The 14,996-nt window shown below is 41.0% G+C and overlaps 1 protein-coding gene across 5 annotated transcripts; it reads right to left on the bottom strand.

Moving 5' to 3' along the window:
- Positions 1-380: 380 nt before the first annotated feature.
- LOC135093850 (prostaglandin G/H synthase 1-like) lies at positions 381-14,704 on the bottom strand. Of its 5 annotated transcripts, none has more exons than XR_010263504.1 (5): positions 13,423-13,704; positions 3,041-3,166; positions 2,543-2,756; positions 1,564-1,945; positions 381-447 (listed from the first exon to the last, which is right to left on the bottom strand). XR_010263504.1 is itself a non-coding variant. In XM_063993421.1 (4 exons), the coding sequence occupies exons 2-4, from the start codon at positions 3,146-3,148 to the stop codon at positions 1,839-1,841; spliced, it is 429 nt and encodes a 142-aa protein (XP_063849491.1). In that variant the 5' UTR covers positions 3,149-3,166; positions 13,423-13,704; the 3' UTR covers positions 962-1,838. The 5 variants fall into 5 exon arrangements, 3 of the variants coding, with proteins under 3 accessions (XP_063849491.1, XP_063849490.1, XP_063849492.1); XR_010263505.1 differs by lacking the exon at positions 381-447 and adding an exon at positions 962-1,302; XM_063993421.1 differs by lacking the exon at positions 381-447 and having other exon boundaries at positions 962-1,945.
- Between the last annotated feature and the right edge of the window lie 292 nt (positions 14,705-14,996).

Raw genomic sequence — 14,996 nt, 5'->3', positions numbered from 1 at the left:
AGGCATTAAGGTCTCGGTCTGGGTCCAATGACATCATATTTCCAGGGTTGAGCACAGAGCTGCATCCTTATATTTCGTTAATGTTATTTGACGGCAGGGGTGATGGGGACCATAAAACACCCTTCTCCCCAGTAAATACCTCAGGGAAGCGAGGGACGCCAGGAGGAGGCGTGGTAATTATAAAATAAGAAAATACAATTCAATTTTTCGCCCCCAGTATCCTCAATTCTTAAGACAGCTTATTTCTGGCATTCTCTCCATATTCAAGGCTTCCCAGGCACATTTCACTTGGTATACATGTACATTAAGCCTTATTAAGTATACCTGAGTAAGTCTATCAAGGTGGGTGAGGTAAGAATATAATAAACGGGATTTGAATACTCACACAACCAACGCGTACCTCCCAGATCAAAGTGTAACGGCAACCATCAGAGCGGGCACAATTTCCTGTGAAAATATATTTGTTATTAACTCATCTTTTCATTGTCTCTGTCATGTAAAAAGTGGTGATAAATTACGTACTTCATTATTTCACTTGCACTTGTTAAACATCTACTTTCATTTTAATATATATATTTTTTTCCTCTTTTGTCACTTGGCTGTAAAGGGAAACTGATGTACTCCCATTTCATTAAGTTCATCGTGTTATTTCTCCATTGTTCTTTCATTTATTCATTGTCTAAAGATCGATATAAAAAAAAATGTTCTTCCTTTCCTCTATTTTCTCATCGTCTGTACAATTAATTATAGTACTTCAAGTACTATAATAAGTACTATTTCTGCATCATTATCAGTTATATAGGAAGATCAGGATGGTAAGAAGGGAAAGCCTAGTATACATGTTTTTCGGGGAATATTCTCTCTCTCTCTCTCTCTCTCTCTCTCTCTCTCTCTCTCTCTCTCTCTCTCTCTAAGAAAAAAGATGAATACAATAAGATAAAAAGGAGAAAACACATGAATATTCTTTGCATCTTTCACTTTGTTTTATCTATGAAAAGCAGTACATGTGTAAATAGCAATAATTATATACAGCCCAGGTACAACAAATATCAGTGTAACACACACACACACACACACACACACACACACACACATCTACTTTCTTGGTAGGTGAGAGGAAGAGCTGAGTAGAAAATGGTGTCAAACAATGAAAGCCTCATTCCCACCCTGATATCCTTAACCCTTTCAGTGCCAGCCAGCCAATCAGTCTTTCCCATAACCACAAACTTTGAATGACAATTTTTTGTAGTGGAGTCACTTCAAAGAGTTGTGTAGCTTACCAGAGATCAGAGTCTTTTCTTGCTGTCAATACAAATAATAACAAATAACACAACCATCATATTCCCCTTTTACAAAAATAAGTAAATAAATAAATAGATACATAAAATAATAAAATAAGTAATAGTTCCACCTTGCCTATCATTAAAAATCAATAAACAAGGAAATGTAAGCACACTCCACCTACACAAATAAATACCCAAGCTTCACTTGCCTCACACACCAACACACACACACACACACACTTGGGCACCCAAACTTTAACTGTGAGAAGCTTCAACTCACCTCCCAGGCAACAGCCACACACCCCGACACCCTAACCCACATTCAGGGACTCGGGGTGCACCAGGATGGGCTGGGAGGACCTGAAGACGCAGCCGTAGCATGAATGTACCCTAACGCAGCCCCGGAAGCTCAGGACGTACCAGGGAGAGACTGTGAACGCGACATTCTCATTCTAACGGCCTGTTTTCATGTTGAGGCAGAAGGGTTTCTTCAGAGTGGCTGTCTTGACGACCTGAAAGCCTTCCTTGCTGCCAGAAGTGGAGGACTTCCAGTACTTAGGGCTGCAAATGGGCAGCCATGAGCCCCTTCACACTCCAGGGGCCTCCCAAACTGACCGTGGACGGCAGGGTGACCGAGGGGCCGAGGCGTGCCGTGACAAGACCTGAGGGAAGGAGGGGGTGGTGTTAGACTGGTGGTGGGGACATTAGGGCACAAGGGAATTGGGAGTGGCTAAGTACATTAAAGAGGAATGGTATTTGGGGAGGCTATGAGATACAAGTTAATAAATACAAGTGAACACAAGTGAATACCAGTGAATATCTAACTAAATTTTACATAATAAGAGCTTTAAATCCTGACAAACTTGAATTTAGGGATACAACTCAGGAAGGTTATGCAATACAGGGTAATATAAGTTAATACAAGTAAATTTCACACAACAGCAGACCTTTCAATCCTCACTAAGTTCTAACCTAACTATACAATTGAGAGGGAAAAATTTCTTGTATCAAAAGGAAAGAGAAGGAAGGTGTGATCGAGTTCCTCGTCTGTAGGCTGATTTGTTCCTCCTCTTCCTCCTTATTTCCCTTATTTCTTGTCCTCTTCCTCTTCCTCCTCTTACTGCTAGTCTTGTCTCCTTCCATCATTCATCTCTTCTTTCCCTCACTGCCTCTTTATCTTACAAAACTCCTATTCCTGTCTTCCACCTTTATCACCTCTCCTCCTCCTCCTCCTCCTCCTCCTCCACAGAGACACTCACTGACATAGTACTCCACAGCCTCTATGTCCCTGCAGAAATGCTCCAGGTCAGCCGCCAGTTTGGGGTCACCAGCCAGGTCAAGGAAGGAGGTGAAGGGCTGCATGCCAAACCTCCTGCGGTACGCGTAGAGCCCCTGGAACCTCAGCTGGCGGCCGTTTTCATTCACCTCCTCCAGCACTGGGTAGAGAGCGTGTGTGTGGTTCCTTGATGTCAGCTGTGAGGGGAGAGAGAGTGTGTGAGTGGTGGTGTGCTTGGTAGGGCAGAGGGAGTCATACATGTGTGTCTGGGAGGTACTGTGCATCTCCTGTTTATCTAACCATCCATCCATTCATCCACCTTACTGCTCACCTCTCTCACTCACTCCACCCTTCTAATTTCAAACTTGCCTTCCAAAACAAACCTTCACTTCCATTTCCTCCACCTCACCAAAATAACTCATTATCTAACCTTCCATCTTACTAGTCACCTCTCTCTCTCTCTCTCCCTCTCTCTCCTCACTGATGACAATGATGACAGTAAGGCGGGCAGTCTGGTAGAGGCAGTTGTCATCCCAAGATTTGGGTGAATCTTGAGCAGCTCGTCACACACACAGTTGTGCTCCCTCATCCAGATGGTGGAGTATGCCTGCAGGAGGAAAGGTGGACTTACTGGTGGGGAAAACAGATGAAGGTACTTGTGGGGAAGTGAAAGGCTGGATAGGGAGGAACAAACAGCTGATTTCTTTGGCCGCGCCGTAGAAGCCGTGTAATTATCACAGGTTAAGAGAATTTGTTTCGAAACGGGAAGGTAAGAAATACATGTAAGAAGTCTAAGTAATTGTTTTGAGAATGGAGAGAGAGAGAGAGAGAGAGAGAGAGAGAGAGAGAGAGAGAGAGAGAGAGAGAGAGAGAGAGAGAGAGAGAGAGAGAGAGAGTCAGCCATTCAGGAGATAAGAGATACCCACGATCTTTTCAGCGTTTCTTAAATTCTCTTGATATTTAAGAGAGCATCTACACATACTGCTCTCTCTCTCTCTCTCTCTCTCTCTCTCTCTCTCTCTCTCTCTCTCTCTCTCTCTCTCATTCTCCGTAATTGTACTCACAACACAAATATGTCAAAACTCTACACTAATTCCTTGCTTTGTTTAGTGTAAAGGTAACAAAAAAGGTGGCACCAGCACCCCAGAAGGGACACCTAACCACTGTGCTATTTCGCCGAGTGCTCCCCACCCTACCCTGTCCTCGCGCCCTCATGTCCCTGGTCCTCGTGCACCTCACTGCCGTGCCCACTTTCTGTACGTCGCTGTAGATATAATGGCCGCTTGGGTTGCTTTAGATAAGGCTCAATCGTATCACTTTTATATGTACTATTTTTTTTTATTTAATCTATTTATTTATTATTTATTTATTTATTTATTTATTTACTTCATTTTATTTATTTTATTTTATTTTTTTCATTTTGTGTGTGTGTGTGTGTGTGTGTGTGTGTTTTCAAGTTTGGGTTTTTTTTTATTGTGTTAATCATTTGCTTTGAATTTGTGTTTTTTTTTTCGTGTGTTTATGCTTGTCTGTGTGTATATTTTTTTTCTATTTCCTTCTTCATATTTCATTTCATTTATTTATTTTTTTTTATTGTAGTTTTTTTTTGGGGGGGTGTTCGAGTGACTTTCCTAGTTGACATGCTTCTTTGTCTGTATATTTTCTTGTTTGTATGTCTGTCTTTTTGTCCCACCCTCTCTCTCTCTCTCTCTCTCTCTCTCTCTCTCTCTCTCTCTCTCTCTCTCTCTCTCTCTCTCTCTCTCTCTCTCTCTCTCTGATATTTACTGCGATGTGTTTCCCGTGGCCCCTGTGCATGGAAATAAAAGTATAATATGGAATCAAAAAAAACACCGCCAAGTATCTACACGTGACACAAAATACGCACGTGCACTCAGATGGGTGTACACGTGTGTCAAGAAAACTACAAAGTATTTTCTTTCCGACGCTAATTTCCGTCACCCTTTATATTTGTCATTATTTTTTTTTCTTGATGTAGGTAATTAATTTGTTATAAGAAAAAAATGTAAAATGACAAGATAACGTCAGTATTTTGTCTGTGTGTTAAGGATTTTCGCAACCTATTTATTTATTTATTTATCTATTTATTTATGTTGCTTGGTCAGACGGTACTTGTAAGAAAAAAACTGCTAAAAAAAAAGAAACAAACCTTTCATCCTCTCCTTCTTTCTTTATTCATATGTTTAATTTTATTCACGTTCTCTTTTATCTATTAATTCATTTCATTATTATTATTATTATTATTATTATTATTATTATTATTATTATTATTATTTCATTTATTTATTTTATTTTTTATGTTGATTATTATTATTATTATTATTATTATTATTATTATTATTATTATTGTTATTATTATTATTATTATTATTTTATTTATTTATTTTATTTATTTATTTAATTATTTATTTATTTTTTTATGTTGATGTCGTGTAGCGCATGTAGGCATTTCTGCAGCGACAACGTATTCTTTCTATGCTTACATTTCCTATCTTATATATGTGCGGAGCTTACTTGATCTGCTACTCAGTTCCTCCAAAACAGCGTGAACGAAGAAATTAACGGGCGCATTTCGTCACGTAATTCACTCACACGTACACAAAAATCTACCTAGGAAAGAAAACCAAGCCCACCAGCCATTCCTTAATTCTTTACGCTCTATTTCAAGCATTGTTTTTCACCCGCGTATTTTCCACTACATTAATCAACACGAGTGACTGAATATGCGCCACGTGTTCACTGACTCTTAAGAAGCAAACAATATCCCCTCCACATCAGAAGAGAACGACAAACAAGGAGATTCATTCACTGGAGCATTCATTTCCACCCTCGTGTTTCCTGTTGCATTAATCACCATGAATGAATGAATGAGTGTTTTAAGTACTCACTGGTCACTTAATAAAGATCCTTACTATCAAATAAAAACAGCATTAATACAGGGTCTACACGCATAGTCTTGGCGGCTTCTTGCAGCTGAACCTATACAAATCAAAGAACTCTACAACTCCTTTAAATCAAGAGCAGAAAATGTGCTATGTGCCACAAAGATACACAGAAAAGGCAAATCAAGCCTGGAGCTGTCACGTGTACACTTGCTGGCTTCTTGCAACTGCCCTTTATAAAAATCAAAGAATCTTAAATATAATTAATTTAACTCCACTACAATTCAGAGCAGAAAATACGCTATGTACCGCAAAGAGACGCAGAAAACTGGAATTAAAATAATGACAGCCACCTGTAGACCTGCGAAATTCATGCAACTGATAATAAAAACAAAAACAAAAAACAAAAAATATCCAGGAACGTAAACAATTCCTATTAATTCCAGAGAAATTCAAAACAGAAAACGTACCACACCTACACCACAGAAAGACGAAGACAGAGGATCTAACTCCACTTGCCGCTCCTACAGCCTCTCAGAACCTCCCTACAACTTGAAGAACTCACTTAGAGCAAGGAACGGCGTAAGATCGACTCACACGTAGAAGATCCTCACAAGTGGTGGTTGGTGGAGAGAGAGAGAGAGAGAGAGAGAGAGAGAGAGAGAGAGAGAGAGAGAGAGAGAGAGAGAGAGGAGATGAGAGAGAGAGAGAGAGAGTCATCTAGCGGTATCACAACAAAGCACACCCACATACTCACTCTTTTTCTTTCTATCCTTTTTTTCTTCTTCTCTCTCTCTCTCTCTCTCTCTCTCTCTCTCTCTCTCTCTCTCTCTCTCTCTCTCTCTCTCTCTCTCTCTCTCTCTCTCTACAGCTCATACAGAAAAGGAGGGGAATAATTACATTAGCGGATGTCTTTAAGCCATCCATCACCGTCTCGCGGCCTAAATATTTTGCCTGGATGTTGATGTGCCTAGGAGCCTTAGCCCACCCCCTCCCCTACCAGTGCCCAACACCCTTACCCCATCCCCTCCCACCCATGCCAGTGCCCCAGAGCCTTCCTCCTACCGGCGCCCCCATCCCACCTTAGCCCCTTAGAGCATTCACCTCTTAGCCCCTTAGAGCCCTCTCCTCCCACCCACTCCCAGTTCCTCAGAATCTTCCCCCCATCCCTCCTATCCCCCTAGTGCGTCTCTGCCTTCCCCCCTCTCCCCCCTCTACCTCTTTCCGCGAAACACTTATCTCTTTCCTCCTGCTGCCCACACCTCAGGCTAAAAGAGAGAGAGAGAGAGAAAGAGGAGAGAGAGAGAGAGAGAGAGAGAGAGAGGAGAGAGAGAGAGATAGAGAGAGAGAGAGAGAGAGAGAGAGAGAGAGTGGAGGGGGATACAGGTGGACGAAGGCAACATAAATAAATAAATAAATAAATAAATAAAATGAGAACGGGAAAAAAATACTGTAAGGAAAGAAGGAAAAAAAATAATATATCTTATTTCATATTTTCTAAAGATATCAAGTAAATAATCGTCTTTCTGTTACATGACATCCATATTTTTGTTTAACAATTTTAAAACTATTCGCGAGGACTGTAATATAATATAGGTAGCAGATATTGATAACACTATATTTTTATGATCAAGCTTTCTGAATAATACTGACATTTGTTATTATCATCATTATCATCATCATCATCATCATCATTATTATTATTATTATTATTATTATTATTATTATTATGATGTTGTCGTTGTTGTTATTGTTGTTGTTATTGTTGTTATTGCTGTTGCTGCTGTTGCTAGTATTCCTGTTATGAGTAGTATGTCTGCGATTATTATTATTATTATTATTATCTTAATTATTATTATTATTACTATTACTACTACTACTACTACTACTACTACTACTACTACTAACTACTACTACGACTAATAATAATAATAATAATACAACTACAAACTACTATTACTACTACTACTACTACTACCACTTCTTATACTACTACTACTAGCAGCAGCAACAACAACAACAAAATCAATAAAAACGAGAGCAAAACACATGAACACCATTACCACACACACACACACACACACACACACACACACACACACACACACACACACAACCCCCTACTGCTATCACTAAAATTCCTGGTACCATACGGTCTGGAAAACCCACAGCACCCTTCCACCAGCGCCTTAATATGCATACGCCAGCCTGACCTTAACCTGCCAAGCTGCACACCACAACCTTGAACTCGTCGCCAATAATCTATTCGATGTATAATCTACCACTACTTGTAAGGTCAGTCATTGGACACCTTTGATTTTGCACTCTAGAGGAAGTTTAAAAGGAAATTAATAGAAACAGAGAGAGAGAGAGAGAGAGAGAGAGAGAGAGAGAGAGAGGAGAGAGAGAGAGAGGAAGAGAGAGAGAGAGAGAGAGAGAGAGAGAGAGACTACAATTAAGCCTTTGAAATAATATAACTCTGATGGTACTTTAATCAGTCAACAGAGAGGGAGAACTCAAACTATTAATTACGAGTCAAACTGAATATCAAGGAGAGGAGATTGCACGTGGAGGAGAGAGAGGAGGAGGAGGAGGAAAAGGCGGAAGAGGAGGAAAAGATGGAAGAAACTGATAAAGGGGAGGAAACGATGCAGGAATGAGGGAGGGAAAGTAAAAAGAGGAACAAGACACTAGAGAAAAGGAAGAGGGATTGGGAGAGAACAGAGGAGAGGAGAGGAGATGACAAGGGAGAGAAGTAAAGAAAGGGAAAAGGAGGGAGGAATCTTTAGTAATACGAAACAATATGAAAGGAAAGTTAAACAAAAAAGACAAGAAGGAAAATAAAACGAGAACTGAAACGAGAGGTAGAGAGGTAGAGGAGGAGGAGGAGGAGGAGGAGGAGGATGAGGAGGAGGAGGAGGAGGAGGAGGAGAGAAGATGAAGAGGGTGAAAGTTAATGAGACTGAACAAAACTTACAATATACTCGTATATGAGAGAGAGAGAGAGAGAGAGAGAGAGAGAGAGAGAGAGAGAGAGAGAGAGAGAGAGAGAGAGAGAGAGAGAGAGAGAGAGAGAGGGAGAGAGAGAGAGGAGGTACACCTCACAGAACAGAGCACCATTACACAGAATTAGTAAACTCCTGCGCTCCGTGACAAGTTGTAAGAGCGACGAGGCACAGTTGGTCTCAGGAGGCAGTGTTTAGTTCTGACGAAGTGTTCTTGTTGTTCCCCTTCACGCTCTCCGCGGCCACAAGATGGGGTGGGACGGGAGGGAATGGCTGGAGGAAGGACTGGGAGGGTAGAAAGTTAGGGAGAAAGAAAGGGTTAAGAGTGTGAAGGAATAGGGAAATGGGCAAAGAAAAAATAGTGCTTGAAGTCAGGTAACAAATGTGAAGGGGTGGAAGTTGTGTGAGATGTGACAGTTTAAATATACTGCTCTCTCTCTCTCTCTCTCTCTCTCTCTCTCTCTCTCTCTTGAGGTGTGATATATATATATATATATATATATATATATATATATATATATATATATATATATATATATATATATATATATATATATATATATATATATATATATTCTCTATCCTTTTCTTCTCTTTTACCAACAAGAATAAAACTACAAGGATAATGAAGATACTGCTCTCTCTCTCAATGCCTTGATAATGTATACAAAATACATACGTTACTGTGTTCAGTAATAAAGGAAATAATATTCAATGACTTTAAAGACTTTTCTTTACCTGCTTGGTAAGTGATGCTTGTTGGCCTATTCTGTTGTTCTCTCACGACGTACTGCAAAAATTCCATGATGGTGCACAAAAATATATGATGCTAAGCATTCTATGATGTGTGTGTGTGTGTGTGTGTGTGTGTGTGTGTGTGTGTGTGTGTGTGTGTGTGTGTGTGTGTGTGTGTGTGTGTGTGTGTGTGTGTGTCAGCATCCTACATGTGTAACAGTTATGGAAATAATACTTGTAAGTGCTGTCGTTGATAGTGATGTTGACGAATTGTGAAAAAACAGTGTGCATCTAATATTTAAAATATGAAATGTACAATGAAGGTACTATTACTTCAGATTTTAGACATTTTGTTACTTTCACGTTTGCTGTTGACTGTTTTGTAGGTGAAAAGTGTTCGACTATCTTGTTGTTGTTCTGTCATGTAATGCACCGGTATAGCCCCATTCTACTGCACAACGTTTTATAAAGTGTCATGTGATGAATATCACATACTCAGAGAAATAAAAAATCAAGTGATTTTAACTTAGAGTCTGTTCAGATGCTTGTAACGCCAAGGTTTAGAAGTTACAGGACATTTGAATATGAAGGTCCTAACAACTATTGAAGGGGAGGGTAGGAAGAAGGAAGGGAGGTGAGGGTAGGAGCAAGGAAGGGCAGCAATGATGGTCATTGCCATCTTGAGGGTGTTATTTTATTATTCGTAAATAATGATTATTATTATTCGTAAATAATGATAAAAGTAAACTAAGGAACACAATGTATTGCTGAAGCAAATAAAAGCGTAAACATGATATACTCCATATGGCAACAACGATTAGCTGGATGTTGCGGGACAGGTCTGTGTAGTTACCTGTCCCTGGTGGGCGTTCATACTTAAAATGTTCTGTAGCTTTTAAACCATAGCGTTAAAACCATCGGATCAGTGAATGTCTCCGACTTAGAATAATTTGATCTTTCATTTCTGTAAATATGTGACGTTCCTCACCGGACAACCTGCATGCTGACATGAGTTCTACATTTTATAATGACAATATACATCCTTAAGCTAACTTGAAACTAAGAAGAAAACTTTTCTCAGGATAATCCCTAACTAACGATGTATGCAAGATACTATGAAAATGTGGGAAAGGTGTGTGTGCGTGTGCGCGCACACAGATATATATATATATATATATATATAGAGAGAGAGAGAGAGAGAGAGAGAGAGAGAGAGAGAGAGAGAGAGAGAGAGAGAGAGAGAGAGAGAGAGAGAGAGAGAGAGAGAGAGAGAGAGAGAGAGAGAGAGAGAGAGAGAAACCTGCTGGCCACTAATAAAAGTAACTAGATTATATACATACTATTGATAGTAAAGAACGTGGCGGGGAATAAGATACAACAGATGAAGAAAGTTGGCCCATCTCTGACTCGTGTAATGTGCTGCCAGAAAACAGTTAAAACAATATTTACCTTGTGGAAAACACTTACATACTGATATTAGAGAACATACAACACTTTGTAAGTCACCATGAGAGATGCATGGAGAGAAAAAAGTGGGTGGGAAGGGTGCCTGAGGAGAAGACAGAGAGAGGAGGGAGAGGGGATAAAGAGGAGAGAGAAGGAGAGATGAATGAGGGAGGCGATAGAAGGAAAGGGTGAGGAGGAAAGTGGCTCGAGAAGGGCGCCTAAGGAAGAGGCGGGGAAATAATGCGAAGGGGAATGCTAGGAAAAAGAAAAGCATCACAGGCAGAAAGGAAAGAGACAGAGGGGAGGAAAAGTGGAGGAAGAACAGGGAAGCGGTCTGAGGGAGAGAGGGAGGGATGGTGCGCGGTGATACAGAAGCAGGAATGGGGTGATGGGGTGATGTGAAGCTGGGAGAGATAGGGAGAGGGGAGCGGGAGGGAAGGGAGAGGGGAGATGAGGAAAGATGATGTGTGTAGGGTACGAAGATAAGAGAGAATGTTTACATGATGGAAAGAGGTGTGTGTGTGTGTGTGTGTGTGTGTGTGTGTGTGTGTGTGTGTGTGTGTGTGTGTGTACTCTTGTAATTTCAGATAAGGCATATACACCTGGGAACGGTGCCACTTACTTCCATTCATAATCTCTGGAGTATTTCATAGCAATCAATCGCTAATGAAGGAATAGTTGGAGGACTATATAACATTAAATCGTAACCTTTGACAGGGTAATGGGATCTGAGCGCCTTAACTACACACGCGAACGATTTCCTGTTATACCAAAATGAGGGTTCAACGTTCAAAATGGTAAGCATGTTGACGAAATTTTCCTTACAATGGTCAGTCTGCTGGAAACAAACCTTTCAAATACAATCCCATCTTCCTTCATACATTCATCAGGAGAAATACACAGTGCGAGGCTCAGTGCAGACCACCCGAGCGGCGCCGCCTTTGTTCTTTTGTCCCTTTGCCTCCGTGCTCCAGAACTGATGCCCACACACCACCACCAATACTGACTGATCTCATTACCTGTGTGAGTGATCTGATCAAATTCAATATTAACGGCACGAGGAGGGGACGCACAGCTGGGCTCGGCCACATCACAAAGCTGATGACACAAGGAAGGCTTGGGACGGTTCCCGGGACGTGTGTTCGAGTGTAACCTTTGTGTCTTTTTCAAGCATACGAGTATTTCATAGGTAAAAACTGTAAAAAAAATACGCGAGATTTGTACATATAGCTGTGAAATTAAATGTTTTGCATTATTTCTATTTGAAGTGGGTGTGTGTGTGTATTTTTAAGTTTGTATATATATATATATATATATATATATATATATATATATATATATATATATATATATATATATATATATATATATATATATATACGTTTTGCAATATGGTGTATATATATGTAACGCAATAAAAAAGTGTTGTGCAGCTCCGTGAACAAGTTAATGGTGTGGTTGGTGATATTATTACAATATCTGTATTTGTTGATTTCGGCAGGCGAAAATGAAGCCACACACCCGCCACTAACAACCTTATTACCGAGTGTGTTCCATTCAGCCACACACCCGCCACTAACAACCTTATTACGGAGTGTGTTCCATTCAGCCACACACCCGCCACTAACAACCTTATTACCGAGTGTGTTCCATTCAGCCACACACCCGCCACTAACAACCTTATTACCGAGTGTGTTCCATTCAGCTATCACTCAAAGACCAGCCACGTGCCTCAAGATAAGCTAAACCCGGGGATGCTAACACTGCAAAACCACACACACAGTGAGGCATCTTAAGGCAGTAGAGTCTCGGGGTAGGTGTTGAGTACGGCGTCTATTGCAAGCATGATGAAGGCAGCGAGTGAAGCGTGAAATGCGTGAAGCGAAAGCACGGCACGCGCCATTACAGGTACACCCAGTAACGGAAAGTCTAGTCTGGCTGAGGAGGCGAGGCTGATCATGGAGGAGATACTGGCCCATGTTCAGAAACGGTTCACTTTTCCACCAGGACTATTTTCAAAGGCCACAGATGATTACCCGGATTCAAGAGTGTTTCTCCTGTTAATTATATAGAAAATATTGCTACTCTGTCTCTAGAAGCATAAAAACATCCTTAAAAAATCCTTTACCTTCAACTATAACTTTCTGAAATTACGGAAGGTGCGGCGCTGAAGGGTGTCAGAATATGGTCCATTACCGCCTCCGTCACAACACCTGGGTCACTGCAGCCAGTCAAGGAAGTATTACTTTGATAAATCTGATACGACTTGATGCTGCTGAGGACGAGATGTTCATTGCCACCCTGTTGCTGTGGCGACTTGTGTTTGCGAGTCTTGTTCGCGGCACTGACACTGGCAAACGTCTAACACCAACAACGTGCTATAAAGAATATCAACAACAACCAACCCTATGATATCACTAAGGAAGCTCTGATAAGAATAAAATGATACACCAAAACACATCATTAGAACATACAGCTCAGTGTGGCGTCCTCGTCTAACCGAGGTGTCATTCGTTATCCTTATTGTATATCTATTCATTATCTATTCTGCTCATGGCGTGTTGAAGAGGATAAGAACGATGCGACAAGACAATAGGCCTACCTGACGCTGTCTCTGTAGAATACATGGACACATTCTAGAGCATATGAAAACATAACTGTCAGTTGGGTAGACCAGTAGGGCTACCATCCTTGTCCTTGAATTTATCTGGTCTTAAACCGAAGCAAAACATGGTGACTGCACACCAAAGACAACAAACATGAATCAACAACTGTACCTCGCTCCTACTGCTGTCCGGCGCCGCCACGGTGGAAATCAGGCAAGGTACACCAGACCTGCAGCACCACACTCCCCACTGCCGGCGCTCAGTACCCACGCCCGCTGGCTTTTCCCGGCAAAGTCTGCACCATGGATGCTACAGAGTCTAAACCTTCCTTGGCTGCACTACTGTCACGTACAATTAACGATCACTACACAAACTAATGACACAGGTGTTCCATTACTGGGATGATTAACGCGCAATTCAGATCTCCACGTAGCCGCGCGGCGCCTCGGTCCTCAAGTGGTGACGCCAGTGTTGCCAGACTGAATTATGCATAATCTGACCAAATCTGACAAAATATCTGTAGAAATCTGTAACCCATAAGGAAAATTTCTGAGGAAAAATATGTTGATAATAATGAAATTTTATTAGCCCTATGGTAACTCCACATAAACAGAACAAAGGGTATTTAGTTAATTTTAACTCAAAACAAGCATTTAGGAAGTGTAGCCCATAAAGGCGACGTCACACGGGAGATTTTAGAAATGGAAGCTAAATCTCAAAAACTTGTGATATTTGTGAAAAAATAGTGGTTGCATATCCCGTTTGACGATGTCTTAATACAACTACATGCAATTTTACACATATTACACACCCAGTATAAACCATTTGTAGCGAGAGAAGCACTGTATGAAAAAGAAAACTGCACTCATACACAGGACATAATAAAGCTAATGAGATCACATGACATATCAAGCAGTATATATCAAGCATATATTGGATAATGACATAATGCTAGCAGATAGAAACTATATTGAGAGAAGCACTGTGTGAAAAGAAAAACTGCACTCATACACAGGACATAATAAAGCTAATGAGATCACATGACATATCAAGCAGTATATATCAAGCATATATGGGATAATGACATAATGCTAGCATTATGTCATTATCCCATACCACATACCCCTTGGTACTATACCAAGGGGTATGTGCCATGGGCACATACCCCTTGGGTCCCTTGGCCCCTTTTCGAGACTCTACGTCCATAGGCTCGGGCCCCCTTTACCTAATCATTATTATATAGGCCCTGGCCCCGTGGCAGTTTGCTACCTCTGCCACCCTATTGTTACGCCTCTGAGCATGCAGAGCTTACTTACTTGCTATAGCTTGTAGTTGTAAGGGTATAGCGACGATGTAGCTCTATAGCTTGTTCTTGTGTGTTTGCTGGGGTCGTGTAGGGCAGGCTGTGGGACTGTGGGAGTAGGTTTGTACTTTGTTTACATGACGCGCGCGCCCTCGGGCCTCGGGGATCAGGATGATCTTGATCTTTGTGTAGCCTCTGAACTAAAACTTGATGTTGCAGGTGCCTCCTTCTAGGCGAGGGCTGGCCTTTTTTATCGGCAACTCCCGCAAGGGAAAAGAAAAATACAGGGCATCTGTCCCGAACTCATGCATGCCATATTCTTAAGTAAGTGCCTTAAGTGAGGAAAATATCTGTAGATTTTGTCCATTTAGAAAAAAAAAATCTGAAAATCTGAAACGAGGTCTGAAATCTGTAGAACCTCAGGAAAATCTGTGGATCTGGC

This window comes from Scylla paramamosain, chromosome 44 (assembly GCF_035594125.1).
Source record: "Scylla paramamosain isolate STU-SP2022 chromosome 44, ASM3559412v1, whole genome shotgun sequence".
Taxonomy (NCBI): domain Eukaryota; kingdom Metazoa; phylum Arthropoda; class Malacostraca; order Decapoda; family Portunidae; genus Scylla; species Scylla paramamosain.
This window is presented reverse-complemented; position numbering and strand designations above follow the sequence as displayed.

Excerpts from the sequence above, each read along its gene's own strand:
- LOC135093850 (XM_063993420.1), bottom strand. The coding sequence starts at position 3,148 with ATGAGGGAGCACAACTGTGTGTGTGACGAGCTGCTCAAGATTCACCCA. Across the intron at positions 2,757-3,040 it reads TACTGTCATCATTGTCATCA|CTGACATCAAGGAACCACAC; the intron begins GTGAGGAGAGAG and ends CTCCCCTCACAG. Across the intron at positions 1,946-2,542 it reads GGCTGTGGAGTACTATGTCA|GTCTTGTCACGGCACGCCTC; the intron begins GTGAGTGTCTCT and ends TCCTTCCCTCAG.